General features: G+C 35.6%; 3 protein-coding genes across 3 annotated transcripts; all 3 read left to right on the top strand.

Moving 5' to 3' along the window:
- The first annotated feature begins 5,430 nt into the window (after positions 1-5,430).
- On the top strand, positions 5,431-7,878 carry LOC139431338 (jerky protein homolog-like). The gene is made up of 3 exons (XM_071198989.1): positions 5,431-5,799; positions 6,677-7,174; positions 7,246-7,878. Exons 1-3 carry the CDS (start codon positions 5,431-5,433, stop codon positions 7,876-7,878), a joined length of 1,500 nt encoding a protein of 499 aa, XP_071055090.1.
- Positions 7,879-8,775: 897 nt separating this feature from the next.
- On the top strand, positions 8,776-9,810 carry LOC139431337 (uncharacterized). The gene has a single exon (XM_071198988.1). The coding sequence runs from the start codon at positions 8,776-8,778 to the stop codon at positions 9,808-9,810; it is 1,035 nt and encodes a 344-aa protein (XP_071055089.1).
- Positions 9,811-10,307: 497 nt separating this feature from the next.
- Positions 10,308-12,572, top strand: LOC139431336 (uncharacterized). The gene has a single exon (XM_071198987.1). The coding sequence runs from the start codon at positions 10,308-10,310 to the stop codon at positions 12,570-12,572; it is 2,265 nt and encodes a 754-aa protein (XP_071055088.1).
- Positions 12,573-16,352: the final 3,780 nt, after the last annotated feature.

Genomic DNA, 16,352 nt, shown 5'->3' with positions numbered 1-16,352 from the left:
GGCTTGTTTTGTCATTTGACAAAATGAAAGTTGCAGAACTGTATGAGTATGATAGGCAATATGATCAAATTATTGGTCCGCATTCACAAATGCAGGTTGTGAACGCCAGGGGACTTTTTGGATCTTGAAAGCAGCCAATTTTTGATGGTTTTGATATAAGAATGACTGGTACTTTGTTATTAACATTAATTAATAAACTGCACGATATTGGTTTTGAGGTGATTGCATGTGCGTCCGATTGTGGACCCTTAAATCTTGGTTTGTGGAGAGAGTTGGGTATTACACACGAATCCTCATATATAATACATCCAACAACTACAAAAAAGATTTATTTTTTTGCGGATGCTCCTCACCTTTTAAAATTAATTAGGAATTGGTTGATAGATTCAGAACTTACAATAAATGACATTACAATAAACAAAATATACTTAGAAAAACTTATAAACGAATACAACACAGAAGTTAGCAGTTGTTTTAAATTAACAATAGATCACATCACTTGTGAAGGCGCTAGAAGGCAGAATGTCAAGTTAGCATTGCAGCTCTTATCGCATACCACAGCTACAGCATTAATTCATTATTACTCTAATCAAACAGCATCTGCGCTTAGCAACTTCATTAGTCTTGTAAACATAGGATTGTAAAAAGCTTAAGCTTTCGCATCCGGAATTGGGCAATTATTCACATCAACGTAAATGTGATCATAATTATTGCGCACCATCACGGTTAGAAAGGTTATCATTTGGGGGTCTTTCGACGCCTTCTAATGACTTCAAAAACCTACTATTTGACATAGAATTTGAGTTTAAGAAAACTATGCCTGCGAATGAGATAAAGCAAAATTATTTAAGCAAATTTCATTAAAATTTGATGAACAATACCATCATGTTCTACGTCTTTTTATTCGACAACGATTATTTATTCGAATTAACTTTTTAAATGAAAAGTATGAATCGTTAAAAAAATCAAATGTGTTTAAAAGAAAAATCAATAAAATTAAACAAATGTTGAATAAAAAATAAAACAGACCAAAATAAAGACTTAACTTTTTGTTCCGTTTACCTGGTACAATACGCTTTACAAACCTTGATTATAAGGATAAATATTCAGGCAGTATGTATCTGAATGACGTTCCCAAACTTCAGGAGGCAATTCTTAAGTGAATTTTAAGGGTACTTTCTTATATAATAATACTTTTATGCACCCATTAGTAATAAAAAGAAAGTAAACAATCAATAATAACAATAAAATAATATAAAAAAAAAGTAATAATAAATTCTAAATATTAACACAATCATACATATAGTAGGTGAACCACAAGGGATAGTTCAGGTAAGTGGTATAACCACTCTCTGGTTTACAAATATCCCTTGACCACAGGAATGCTAAATATATTAATTACAAGCCTAAAAATATAAAGGATAAAATTCAATAACGTACGCATGTGCTTAAAATTACAAAAATTACAAAACGCTCATCATCATTAAGACTGCTCCTCAAACAAATTCCGAAATATGGCGCGCCTGAACGCCGCTGTACTCAAACCCCGTAAACCAGGGACTAAGAACGGAACGAAAACGAGAACGAAAGAACGAAATTAACCGAATAATTTATAAGAACGAAAACGGAAACGAAAACGAAATTTTTATTTTTCGTTCATGATTGAAAACGAAATAAATAATTTCGGTTACCGGTTTAATGACACAATCTTTTTGTAACCTACTCCTAGTAGACATATCGGGACATATATGCAAGGGTCTTCTATTCACGTTGGCCCTGGAAGCTCCCACTTCTACTTCCTACTACTTTACCGAAGATTCAAGAGTATCTACTCGCGCTCATCACTAGTGCTCCGCTATAAAGTAGAAGAACCGAAGGTGACGTGATCGCCAACCAATCGCTCGCACATGCAGGGTATTCCCCTATTATTTTTTCAAATTTCATGTCAAAGGACGAATTTAAAAGAAAACTTATTGGAAGATGTCTTGCTTCTTAGATTAAACAGTTACAATTAATTTTTATATAAATATATTCACATATACTAAAATTAATAATTATCCTGTGATTTACTTTAGAATATATCTTTAGTTTAATTAACCCTAGAAAGATAACCTACGTCGAATCGACGTGGTCGATTGGTTATCTTTAACGTACTATAAAATATGGTTATCTTTCTAGGGTTAACTAAAATTTTTATTTATTTTGGAATGCTGAATTATTTATATATATTTTTGCTATAAAATAAATATGTTAACAATTTTTTTCTCTTATTTTTAATAATAATAATAACTTTATTTGCAAATAACCAAAAATTAACCATGACACAAAATTTTTAAATAAGTAAAAGTTAATTGAAATAAAGCAAGATCAGAGAGAAAAGAAACAAATATTATTATTTAAAATATGAAGCAAAAAAACAAAAAAAATCTGTCACTGGCATACCACTAAACTGCATAGCAGTTTGTGCGTGGTTTTAACTAAATTTAATGGGAATAAATGAAAGAAACTAAAACAGATTCGTGCCTCTCCAATATAGAAACAGTCCCAAACAATTCATTCTAAATTTTATTTTTAATATTTATAAAAAGAAAAAATGCCATCACCACTTAAAATGCAGTTGATTGAAATTTTTAACATTTAAGTTTTTAAAAGCATAAATTTTATGTTAGTAATTTTTGCCAGCTATGATTAAAATTATGACAAGTGACTTATTTGTCAAATATAAAAAAAAAATTAAAAAAGCATGTTGGCATACTTTTATTAGAAAAATAGTAAAAAACCGGTTTTAACCGTTATTTCATTTCGGTTCACGAAAACGAAAACGATATTTTTCGGGTGTGAACGAAAAGAACGAAAACTAAATTTTTCGTTTTCGTTCTGATCGGAAACGAACAAAATACTTTTCGTTTTTAGTCCCTGCTGTAAACTCTCCGGAACGGAACCATAAAGCGAATAAATATTATAAGTAAAAGATCTTTCAAAAAAAGTGGTAGAGTGAGCCGGTAGAGCAATTAAAATTCGGTTTCGGATATTGACGGAATGAATGTCACCACGAAATCTAATCTTCCTCAGCAAATATTGCGGTTTACCGGTACTCAGCAATCGGTGAAAGAAACAGAGAGATGAAAGCAAATAACGAACACGCATATTTAACCAATTTAGGTTTACTAAACGATAGGAGACTCTATCATATTTACGAATGCCGTAAATAAATCTTATGCAAGCGTTCTGCACTCGTTGGATCCTATTCGCGGTAAAACCATCAACACAGGGCCCATATACCGACGCACAGTAGTTAAACAGTGACAAAATCAAACACTGACAAAGCATTTTCTTCATAGCAATACTGACAACAGCTCTAAAAGTATATAAAACTTTCAAGTTACAGAAGGCAAGACCAATTATTTTAGATATATGAGTGATATCTGAAGTAATTGTCCACCAATAGCCCAAGATTTTTAGCTTCATTAACAAAAGGCATTGAAAGATTATTAATATTAATGTCAACATTTTGATATAGGTGTTCAACCTTCTTCTCATTACCAAATAGTAACACAACACTTTTTGAAGGATTTAACTTTAAAGAATGAGCAACCGAAAATGTATTCAAACTACTTAAGTCCTCATTAACCTTTGCCATAGCAGCAAACAATTCTTCTCAGGCAAAATGCTAATATATTTGTGTGTCATCCGCATACATTTGTATCTGACAATTTTTAACACATTTAGGCATAAAAGCAGTGTATATGCAAAATAATAAAGGTCCTAAAATGGAGCCCTGCGGTACACCTCTAGTTATATTCATAAAGTTTGAAGCCTCAGTGACCTCGCCTCCCATTCGCACCAACTGTTGCCGATTCTGAAGATAAGATTGCATGAAACCTAACAAATCATTACTACAACCTCTATTGCGCAATATAGCTAACAAAATAGAATGGTTGACGGTGTCAAAAGCCTTACTAAAGTCCAAAAGCACTAATATAGTGAATTTATTATCATCCCTAGCCCTTATTATATAATCAGTAACATTTAATAAGGTAGTGGCACAACTGCGACCAGGCATAAAGCCCGACTGTCCATCAGGCAGAATGTTATATTCATTTAAAAATTCTCTAAGCTGTTTATTACCATTTTTTTCGAAGACTTTACTCAACGTTGGTAGTATACTAATAGGGCGCAGATCTTTAAACTCAGTAGGCGAGTTCACCTTAGGTAAAGGCAGTACAATCGCAGACCTCCACAACTTAGGAAAATAAGCACTAGCAATGCAACTATTTATAATATGAGTAATATGAGGTAGCAGTTGAGGAACCACCAGTTTCAACATAGAAACAGATCCCCGATCATAAGCATAAGCCCCACTCTTAATGGCAAAAATCAAATTCCTGCTCAACAACTCGCAACTCAAATGGAGACTTACTCCCATTTAGTGATGTTTAATCTCGATTAAACAATATTTTATTCAATTTTTCTTTTAATTTTTTTTACTTCTTTTAATAAGGTCAGCAGACAAATTACCAAACGTCGCTGACCAAACGCATCGCTCGCACCGCATAATTGCGTAACGCACACCGCGCGCAATTATGCGACCTAAATTAATTGGTTTTTTTAATCGCTTATTAATTGTTAAGTTAGCATTAAGATTTGTATATAAACCCCAAATTTTGAATTAATAAACAGTATTATTGATATCTTCGTAATGCTCATTTCCTTCCTGGATTAAACGTCTGGCCTGCCCGGAGTTTAATCCGTTCAAAAATAAATATCCGGCTTGCCCGGAGTTTATTTTTTCCCAAACATTTTCAAATATCTGGCCTGCCCGGAGTTTGAACATGGTCCTTCGAGCAATTTAAGAAACCAGCAACAAAAAATTAAAGTCTTACTTTAATTTCTTCAGTCGCTACGGATCAGAACAAAGGTCCTACGACACTTACAAACTATCAACCAAAATTAAAGTCATACTTTAATTTTCTTTACCTATCACTTTGGACAAAGCCTAAAATTGGGAGTGAGGCTGCTCTCAGAAGTGATACTTATCCTTGACTATACAACTTATAGTTCTCCATTCCTCGCTACGGACCAAGCCATAAAATAGAGAGTGAGGCTGATCTCAGTAGCGAATTATCCACTTTGTTACGGACCAGGCCAAATTAGAGAGTGAGGCCGCTCTCAGTAACAAAGCTATCTTTTCAAACATATAATAAATAAAAATAAATAAACAAAACCTTACACTTTTCCTTAATCATGGAGGCGTTTAACCAATATGCCCAAAATCAAGAAGAAATCGGTCAAAACATCAAGAAGTTACACACCAATATGACCAAAGATTCACAGTCCCGGAAGACGCCAGAGTATATATAACCCAACCCAACCCAACCCAACCCAACCCTCGAATCGCTTTGGAAGAAGATCGAAGAAAATGATGACAAAATGGAAGAAATAAAAATACCCAATCATTCGTATTACACCTCAAATTATTACCTGCAATTACAGCAAGTATACAACGATGCTCTAAACTACATAAAAGAGTGTCAAAAAGCACAACATCCCGAAACCAGAGTACAAGAAGCAACTGAAGATCCAGAACAGATCCGAAGAATAAAAAGGCAGGAAATAAGAATCAAAGAAATGGGTAAACTAATCGACAAAGTAAAACTGCAAATGGTGCAATCTAAACAAAAAAGCACTTATGAATATCTTCGACGTCAACTTCAACAACAAATGGACAGCATCTCAAGATTGGAAGAAGATATCCAGGTAGAAGAAACAAGATTTCAAGCCCGATACTTCGAAGAAGATGTATATTCCAACCTTCAGACGGAATTTTTTGCCGTAATGGAAGAACTAGAAGACATCATTTTTAACCCACCTTCCTCTGAAACACGACATATCCCTCAGAACAACACTGCTATACCTCTTCCACAAATAAAACTTCCCGTATTCGATGGATCCTATGACCAATGGATCAACTTCTATGACCTTTTCCAAAAAATAATCCATGCTAGTACAGTAGAGCCCCGATTATCCGCGAGCGGATTATCCGCAGTGCGGATTATCCGCGAGTGCCGTGAAATATTCTTTTCTTTTAAATTTAATTTGATTTTCGCTATATATCGAAATGTGTTCGTGTGTGCTCGTGTGTTTATGCGAATTGCGCTCGATATTGATCAGACGAACGTGTGTTTCGACTCATTTTAAAGCGTGTTTCGACTTGTCACAACGTCTACAGTCGTGTTTCTTTGTCGGTGGTTATTAGCAGATTATTAGTTTGTTCCTGAAATAAATAATGGCTGAAAAACGAAAGAAGGTTGTGTTAACGATTCCACAAAAAATAGAAATGATTTCTAAAATAGAAAATGGCGCATGAAGAAAGCAGATGTGTTTACAATACGGGATTGGGGAAACAACAGTGCGAGATGTTTTAAAGCAAAAAGAAAAGTTATTGGCTTTTGCAACAGTTTCAAACAGTGTTTCTGGAATGAAAAAACGAAAAACAATGAAGAAATCCACGTACAGTGAACTTGACTCGGCATTAGCGGAGTGGCTAGCTCAAGAGTGAAGTGAAGGCACTCCTGTATCCGGTCCTAACATTGCAGCTAAAGCAAAAGTCTTCTTTGATTTGTTAGGACTGGAAGGAAATTTTGATGCGTCGTCCGGTTGGTTACATCGTTTTAAGAAACGTTATGGAATTAGGGAGATAGGTCTTCATGGGGAAAAGCTGAGCGGTGATCAACAAGCAGCTGACGATTTTCAACGTGATTTTGAAAAGTTTGTAATGTCGGAAGATTTGTTACCAGAACAAATTTATAATGCTGATGAATCAGGGCTTTTTTGGAAGTGTCTTCCCACTCGCACTTTAGCATTTGAAAGTGAACATAAAGTGACAGGACACAAAAGTAGCAAGGAAAGAATCACAATCTTGCCATGCAGCAATGCTGCTGGTACCCACAAACTGAAACTTCTTGTAATCGGTAAATCTAAGAAACCAAGGTCTTTTAAGGGGACAACAGCAGACAATTTACCAGTCGATTATTTCAATCAAAAAAAAGGTTGGATGAACCAGCAGATTTTTCAAGAATGGTTTGAAAAGATTTTTGTGCCTCAAGTACGTAAACACCTTGATTTAAAGAATTTACCAAGAAAGGCCGTTTTATTAATTGACACCCTGCAGCAAGTGTGCTTAAATCTTCTGATGAACAAATTTTTGCAAAGTTTTTGCCCCCAAATGTTACTGCGCTCATACAGCCTATGGACCAGGGGGTCATTGCAACTGTGAACAGGATATACAGAACAAAGTTGGTAAAAACAAAAATTGAAGAAGGTTACGATTTTAAGCAGCTTTGGAAGATGTATACAATTTTGGATAGCATTTACGATATTGCGTTTGCATGGGATTGTATTAAACCGTCAACCCTCGTCAAATCGTGGAGAAAACTCTTTCCAAATATTGAAGTAAATGTCAACCAAAACATTGGTGAAGAACATAATGAAGACATGCCTATCGCTGCACTTATTGACTTAGTGACATCTGTTCCGGGAGGTGAGAATGTAAATCAAGAAAACATAGAAGAGTGGCTGGAATGTGACAAAAATGAGCTAGGGTTTGAACGACTATCTGACGTAGAAATAACAAACAAAGCAATGGGAGTGAACGAAGAAAACGAAGAAATTGAAAGTGAAGAAGGCGAGGTGCTTGCGCGGATGACACATGAAACTGCTTTGCAGCATGTAGACGGATTGCTTCAATATTTAGAGGAGCAAGACGACGCACATCTGGCAGAAAAACTTATGCTAAGGAACGTACAATCCAGAATAAAGAAAAGGTGCTTCCAAAGCAAGAAGCAAAAGCTAGTGACCGATTTTTTTAAAAAGATGTAACTGACAGTTTTTGTCTACAGTACAGTTTTGTTTACAGTACAGTGATACAATACATATGTACATATTATTTTTTGTTTATTACTAGTCTTTACTTTAGTCTTTAGTGATTTACATGTAGAAGAAAGGTTTAAGTAAAATAGTCTTTATGGTGAATTATGTTTTGTGTTTCCACCTTATTTTTAGTCTTTTTCGGGTTATCCGCGATTTTTATTATCCGCGGCGCCCTTGCCACCCAATTCCGCGTTTAATCGGGGCTCTACTGTATAACCCTAACAAAAGTCGAAAAAATGCAATATTTGAAGACGTACTTGAAAGGAGAAGCTAGTCGAATAATCCAACACCTGCAAATATCCGATAGTAATTATGATGCAGCGTGGACACTTCTACAAAAACGTTACCAAAACAACCGATTAATTCTATCAAAACTACTGAACAAGATTTTGGATCTGCCAGCAACTACGACTGAAAACGGGGAAAAGATAAAGGAATTACACGACACAACAGTCGAGAGTCTCCAAGCCATATCGAACCTGGGAATTCCAACGGAATCTTGGGGTCCTATCATAGGAAGACTACTTGTCAGAAAATGGGATTATGAGACGAACAAGCAATACGAACTGTCGTTGAAAGAACCACATAAAATACAAGACTTCCAAGATTTATTAAGTTTTCTCAGAACTCGCTTCCAAACACTAGAAGCAATCGCTGAACCAAAAAAAGCGAAACAATCCAATGCAAGCAAAAGAAGCTTACAATAAGAATAAGTGCAGATATTGTAATGAAAACCACATAATACACTTCTGCATGAAATTCAAAAAACTTACAGTTCCAGAAAACACAGAGTACATCAAAGCTCAAAAGTTGTGCAGAAATTGTTTATCTCACGACAAAAGCAACATGTACAACTCAACGTCAAGATGTCACATCTGCCAAAAACCACATCATACGTTGCTTCATAGAGATGAGAACAAGCAGATTAACCAAAGCACAAAATCTACAAAAAATGTAATCCTAGTTTCTACCAAAAAAGAAACAAAAAACAGGACTGCGTCAAGCGGACTAGAAAGTGAAGTTCTTCTAGCAACAGCCCTGGTGAAAGTCAAGACAGTTTCCGGAAGTTCCGAAAAACTCCGAATACTTATCGATCCAGGATCCCAAGCCTCCTTCATCACGGAAGAAGCAGCGAACTTACTCGCTCATCCAAGGCAAAAAATACATGCCAAAATATCTGGGCTTGAAGACGGCTCACCAAAGATATCAAAATGGAAAGTGGACCTAAACGTTCAACCTCATTTTCCGAGTAACTTTACCCTCAATACCACTTTCCTTATTCTATCTAAGCTAACGCAATCATTACCAAATAAAAATCTACCAATTTCCTCAGACGAACACTGGAACAACAAAATCCTAGCTGATCCCACCTATAATATTCCTGGTCCCATAGATGCTATCATCGGAGCAGAAGAATATGGAAAAATCATTCAAGACGGGATTCATAAAGCTGAACATGGATTATTGGGACAGAAGACGGAGTTTGGATGGATTTTATCAGGAACAATGAAAGAGAAACCAGCTACCACAATTATAAGCATGATAAATCGAGTCGAAGAAGACGCTCAATTAAAGAAGTTCTGGGAAATTGAAGAAGTTTTAGTTCCAAGAATTCAAACGAAAGAAGATGCCGATTGTGAAGATCATTACCAAAACAACAGAAAGAGAAATGATGACGGTACATACACTGTCACAATCCCTTTTAAAACTGAATCAGAATTTGGTGAATCCAAACGTCGAGCAGTAGCAAGACTAACACAAATGGAAAGACGGTTGGCAAAAAATGAACAATTGAAACTCCAATACCACGAATTTATGGAAGAGTACTTAAAACTTGGTCATATGGCAAAAATACAACCCGAAGATCAACCTGCGAAGTAGTACATTCCTCATCAAGCAGTTATTCGTCCATCAAGCACTACAACAAAACTCAGAGTAGTGTTTGATGCATCAAGTAAAACCTCCAACGGAATAAGTTTAAACAGCGTCATGCACACAGGCCCTAGGCTACAGCAAGAACTGTCAGACATCTTATTAAGATGGAGAAAACACCGCATTGCCTTTTCAGCTGATATAGAGAAAATGTATAGGCAAATAAGAATTTCGAAAGAAGATGAACCCTTTCAAAGAATATTATGGAGATTCAATACATCGGAGCCTATACAGGAATATAAACTGATGACGGTTACTTACGGAACCACAGCCGCGCCATACTTAGCCGTTAAAACGTTACAACAACTGGCTCAAGACGAAAGAAACAATTTCCCAGAGGCGTCTAGAAGAGAGAGGTTGTCTTAGAAGATTTTTACGTTGATGACGTGTTATCTGGTGCAGATTCCATAACAGAAGCACAAATCGTTCGAAAACAACTCAACGAGATGTTAAAAACCGGCGGATTTTTATTGCGAAAATGGACCTGCAACAAACCAGAATTGCTTCAATCAATACCAATCTCACTCAGAGCACAAGCTGAGAGAGAAATAGCTGAAGATTGGCTAACCAAATCCCTGGGCGTATATTGGGCACCTTTGACAGACACTTTTCGATTTCAAGTGAATGTGATCATCAATGAAAACCCTACAAAGCGTCACATTCTGTTAGAAGTAGCCAAATTATTTGACCCTCTCGGTTGGCTAGCACCTGTCGTCATAAAAGCAAAAATTCTCATTCAAGAGTTATGGCTCCAAGAATTAGAGTGGGATCAACCGGTACCAGACCAGGTCAAGCATCCATGGTTACAATTTCAAGAAGAGTTAAAAGCGTTAGAAGAAATCAACCTGCCACGGTGGATCAAAACCAGAAAAGGGTCCAAAGTTGAACTCCACGGGTTTTGCGACGCTTCAGAAAAAGCATATGGGGCAGTAATTTATGCAAGATGTCCGAACGAAAACGGACAAATTACGTCGACCCTAGTAATAGCTAAATCAAAAGTAGCACCTGCAAGAACAAAATCCACATTACCAAGATTAGAACTTTGCGCAGCAGTATTACTTGCAAGATTATTTAAAAGAACCACCAGAACACTAAAATTAGATCAAGAAACTCCACTCTTCGCATGGTCAGATTCTACAATCACATTAGCTTGGATAAAAGGAGATCCAACGAAGTGGAAGACGTTTGTTGCAAATCGAGTCGTTGAAATAAACAATACGATTTCGAAAGAACACTGGCATCACGTGAGCAGCGAAGAAAATCCAGCCGACATCATATCAAGAGGTACCCATCCTGAAAAATTAGTTCAGCATCAAGTTTGGTGGAATGGTCCATCATGGCTATTAAAAGAAAGATGCTGGCCACAACAAGAAGAGATAGAGAACACCAATGAGGAGATGAAGATCCCAAGAATTATTGCCTGCGTGAAAGCAATCGAAATACCGAAAGAGTACGAACGATTCTCGTCATTGACAAAAATGATTCGAGTACTTTCTTATTGTCGTCGATTCATAACAAATTGTTCGAATAAAGCTAAAGAACATGGACCGCTTACCGTTCACGAGATGAATACGACCCTAAACGCAATCATCATCGAAATCCAGAACAGAACGTTCGAAATGGAAATCAAAAGTCTGCGAAAAAATAACCAAGTGGACAAGAAAAGCAAGCTTTCGACACTTAATCCATTCATAGATAAAGAAGGTTTACTTCGTGTTGGCGGAAGATTACAAAAATCACCACTAGCCTACGATGAAAAACACCCAATAATTATTCCTTACCATTCGCAATTTTCTCAAATGCTGATCCAAAATGCACATGCTTCAACTCTACATGGAGGAAATCAAGCAACGTTAGCTTATATTAGAAGAAAATATTGGATCATAAATGGAAAACGTGACGTACGAAACATCCTCCAAAAATGCGTAAAATGCATTAGATACAATGCTCAGACAGCAGAACAAATGATGGGAGAACTTCCTGCACCAAGAGTCTGCCCAGCTCCCCCATTCACTCATACTGGTGTAGATTATGCCGGCCCGATTCAAATTCGTACCACGAAAGGAAGAGGCCACAAATCATATAAAGGGTACATCGCCGTCTTTGTATGCCTGACAACGAAAGCAATTCATTTGGAAGCAGTCAGTGACATGACCACAGAAACGTTTCTGGCTGCACTAAAAAGATTTACCGCTCGACGTGGTCACTGTGAGCACATGTACAGTGATAACGGAACAAATTTTGTTGGAGCCAGTAAGCTATTACAACCAGAGATTGCAACAGTCATCCAGGATCGGTCATTTCAAGACAGTCTTGCAACTCAAGGGACGCAATGGCACTTTAATCCGCCCGCAGCTCCTCACTTCGGAGGAATTTGGGAAGCCGGAGTGAAATCTGTCAAACATCACTTGAGACGAGTCATTGGGGAGACAACATTAACATTTGAAGAACTTTCCACGCTTCTTTATCAAATAGAAGCATCCTTAAATTCCCGTCCATTAACACCTTTAAGTAACCACATGAATGATACCACAGTTTTGACTCCTGGCCATTTTCTTATCGGTAGACCCTTGTTATCCTACAATCATCCTTATATCAAAGATGAGCACGATTTATCTTCGAGATGGAAGTTAATTCGAAAAATGAATAAAGACTTCTGGCAAGCGTGGTCCACTGAGTGCCTCAGTCGTTTACAACAGAGATACAAATGAAAAGTTCCACAAGATAATTTCAAGCCTGGTGATGTTGTTATTATCAAAGAAAATATCGTTGATCCCAATCGTTGGCCATTAGCACAAATAACAGACGTCCATCCATCAGATGATGGCAATGTTCCCAATAAATTCGATCATCTGGAAAGAATTATATATGAAGAATACCTGGATTTTCATAACACCGAAACCAGAGAAGATCGCTATAACATGTTCTGGCACACGAGAAGATGTACTATTAAATTCAACTGGTGTACTCCAGATCTCTCAGGACTGAGTTATAAAAACTAAACAAATTATATTAGCACCCAAGAGAGACAACAGTATTACCATAACAGCCAGTTTCAATCACCCCATCGTACTTCCAAGGAATATCACCGAAAAAAAACCATGGGTCATTCCAAAACTAATTGAAGAAAAGGTCATCAAAGCTGGAGATGAAGTTTCTCAGCTTATGGCCACAGAAGAATTAGTAAATTAGGAGATACGAAACGTGAATTGGCGTCATGTGAAACACCATTCAGCATTGATCAGCACTCTTACAACTCTATCAATCGTCATTGTAGTTGTCATATCATGGGGATTGTATCAATGGTGTAAGGTGAAATGTCAAAGAAAACCAAAACCAAAAGAGACATCCAATATTGAAGAAGGGATTCCTCTGCAACCGATCAACTCGGAATCATCTGCAGTCGGAGGAGTTCAACTAGAACCAATCTACGCGGAAATTCACCAAAGAATGAACTCCGAACAGTAATACGATGTAGGGAAGTGTAGTGTAGTGAATTAACATAACAAAAGACAATAACCTCACTAATTGTAAGTAATAAATTTTCTCTTTTTTTGGCGGGCAGAATGTTTAATCTCGATTAAACAATATTTTATTCAATTTTTCTTTTAATTTTTTTTACTTCTTTTAATAAGGTCAGCAACCCCAAATTTTGAATTAATAAACAGTATTATTGATATCTTCGTAATGCTCATTTCCTTCCTGGATTAAACGTCTGGCCTGCCCGGAGTTTAATCCGTTCCAAAATAAATATCCGGCTTGCCCGGAGTTTATTTTTTCCCAAACATTTTCAAATATCTGGCCTGCCCGGAGTTTGAACAAGTGATGTAGACGAATAAACTTTAATAGTGTCAGCTAAGTTATCACCACTGACCGGGACACCATTAATGAAAAATTGATTTGTTAAATTGGCATCTCTTAAATGAGACGGAAAATCAGTGTTTTTATTAGGAACCACATGAACTTTTTTAAACGTTTTCCACAAGGTTTTACTATCAGAGTGTGTTCGTAAATATTCAAAATAAGCCTTCTTTTTATTATGAATCGCGAGAGTAGTATAGTTCCTCCACTGCTTATAGTATTGCCAGTGAGCGTCCAATTTAGTACGTTTATATCTAAATTTAGTCTAATCTCTAAGTCGTTGTAGCAGTTTAATAGTGTCAGTCAACCATGGCATTCTCGGCAAACAATAACCGTCAGTGGACACCAAGCCATCATCAATAGATGGCGATAACCAAGTTTCAGAAATACACAAAATACCAAAATTCTCACAGTGAAGTAATTCAGCAACATCTCCAGTTTTGGGGAGCAATGAGCGAACGTTAAGTGCGCCACACTAAAGAGATCCTCATTCATGAGAAAGCAAGTAAATTCAGAGATCACAAAATTCTAATAATACAAAAAAAAAGAATACAGAACAAAAAAAAGAAAAAAAAATACTAAATCTAAATTATATTCAAAATAAAACAAAATTAATAATTACCTGACCGTGCTTATTTCCCGTCCACTGCCCGATTTTCACCCCCAACCGTGTTCTGCAGGACATCAGAACTTTTAATTTCAACAATACGATTACCCCTTTTAGTCAAATTTTTCAGTTGTTAGTCCAAACAGCTCGTACTCCATGTCGGTTGGACGTTTCTTTCAAAAGCAATGTTTTCCAAAACGTAAGATCTTCTCTAATTAACACATCAGAACCTTTCAACGCACTTATTATTGAATCGCACAATAATTGAGCGCACACGACCCTCCTTGGCTTTGAGTCGATGGGAAACGCGATATGAACTATGAGCTACTTCGATTCCCCTAGAGAGCTACGCGCCTTCAAAAATGCCGGAATATTTTGGTTTAATTTGTTTTTCTCGAGAACTAAAAACGCCATGAAAATGAAATTTGGGGAATAAATTTAGCTCATAGTAGGTCACGTTCCTACCTTATTTGTACTTTCAATATTCCTTTCTAAGTTGCTAAACGTAACCACCCATGAAAACGCTTGTTGAAATAAAATAAGTGAATGAATATCTTCGTGATACTTCGCTAACAGCGGATATCCACAATAAATCTCAAAATTAAATTTCACAAAGTTGAAAATTTTTGCAACAAAATTCACTAAAAGAGAGCAAATCTGATGTCCAGATTTCTTTAAATACCGAAGCAATAAAAAATGTGAACTCAACGTCACATCTGGTACTAACAAGATTGAAATATATCCAAAATAAATTTATTTAATAAAATTACTATGTGAAATGTATGAAACAATGTTTTAAAATCTTACTAAAATTAATGAAAGAAATTGAGAAATAAAAAGAAATAAATTAAATAAGAGATTATTTAAATAATTTGAAATATCAAAAATTATATCAGACAGCTATCTTTTAAAAGGAAAAACTAAGAAAAATAGTATCCTGTTTTGCTGTGAAGATCGTCACCGGTCACTATAACAAGTAAAAAAAAAACAAGAAAAAGAACATTCTCAAAAAAAAAATCACTTTGCATCTCTAAAATAAAACAAATAAAAAAAATGGAAGGGATTAGTAAAGGAAAAAAAAGGTAACATATGATTGTTATAGATATGAAATATAACTTATAAAAAATAGTATCTCAAGAACGAATGGAGAAAATAAAGAACATTTTAAAACATATTTGATAAAGATTTATTGCTAAATAAATACTTTCTTATTTTGTTTATATAACAAAATATATAACAGTTAATATACAGGGTGATTCGCATAAGAACCGACACAGAGCAGGGACATCTAGAAGACAATAAATTAAGATGATTTAACGCAACTTATCTGTATACTCATTTGTACCCCTGAGGAGTTGTAGGCCTTCAAAGTTAGGTCTTAAATTTTTAAAACATTGAATGTCTTCGTAATACATTAAGCTAGAAAAACCAAATTTGGCATACATTATGAGTATGACCGAGGGTATTGATTAGCAAGTTGAAACCAATCGAGACATTTCAAAGGGTTGATTAGGGGTGATGGTCCCCTAAATTTTGACAGACTTTTTTAACCTTTTGGTGGATTTAATACATTATTACCTCATTTCATGTGGAATTTAATTCTAAAACTTTTTTTATTCTTATTATTTTTTAAAAAACATTGTCGTTTTCATAAAAAAATCAAATAACTAAAGACACGTATTTCGTTAATGCTACTTAAAATCATCGAAAATTCAGTAGCCGGCTGTGAAATTGTACGTCAAACTTGACAAATAGGTTATAAAACCTTGTCGTCAAATAACTTTACAACCTATTTGTCAAGTTTGACGTACAATTTCATAGCCGACTACTGAATTTTAGCTTATTTTAAGTAACATAACGAAATACGTGTCTTTAGTTATTTAAGTTTTTTATGAAAACGACAAAGTTTTTTAAAAAATAATAAGAGCAAGAAAAGTTTTAGAATTAAATTCTACATGAAATGAAGTAGTAATGTATTAAATCCGCTAAAAGACTAAAAAAATCTGTCAAAATTTAGGGTACC

The sequence above is a fragment of the Onthophagus taurus genome, chromosome 8, assembly GCF_036711975.1.
Source record: "Onthophagus taurus isolate NC chromosome 8, IU_Otau_3.0, whole genome shotgun sequence".
In the NCBI taxonomy this organism is placed as follows: Eukaryota; Metazoa; Arthropoda; class Insecta; order Coleoptera; family Scarabaeidae; genus Onthophagus; species Onthophagus taurus.
Note: the sequence above shows the minus strand (reverse complement) of the source record. Positions and strands in the feature narration are given on the sequence as shown.

Excerpts from the sequence above, each read along its gene's own strand:
- LOC139431338 (XM_071198989.1), top strand. The coding sequence starts at position 5,431 with ATGGAAGAAATAAAAATACCCAATCATTCGTATTACACCTCAAATTAT. Across the intron at positions 5,800-6,676 it reads CCCGATACTTCGAAGAAGAT|AAACGTTATGGAATTAGGGA; the intron begins GTATATTCCAAC and ends CATCGTTTTAAG. Across the intron at positions 7,175-7,245 it reads TAATTGACACCCTGCAGCAA|CCTATGGACCAGGGGGTCAT; the intron begins GTGTGCTTAAAT and ends GCGCTCATACAG.
- LOC139431337 (XM_071198988.1), top strand. The coding sequence starts at position 8,776 with ATGTACAACTCAACGTCAAGATGTCACATCTGCCAAAAACCACATCAT.
- LOC139431336 (XM_071198987.1), top strand. The coding sequence starts at position 10,308 with ATGTTAAAAACCGGCGGATTTTTATTGCGAAAATGGACCTGCAACAAA.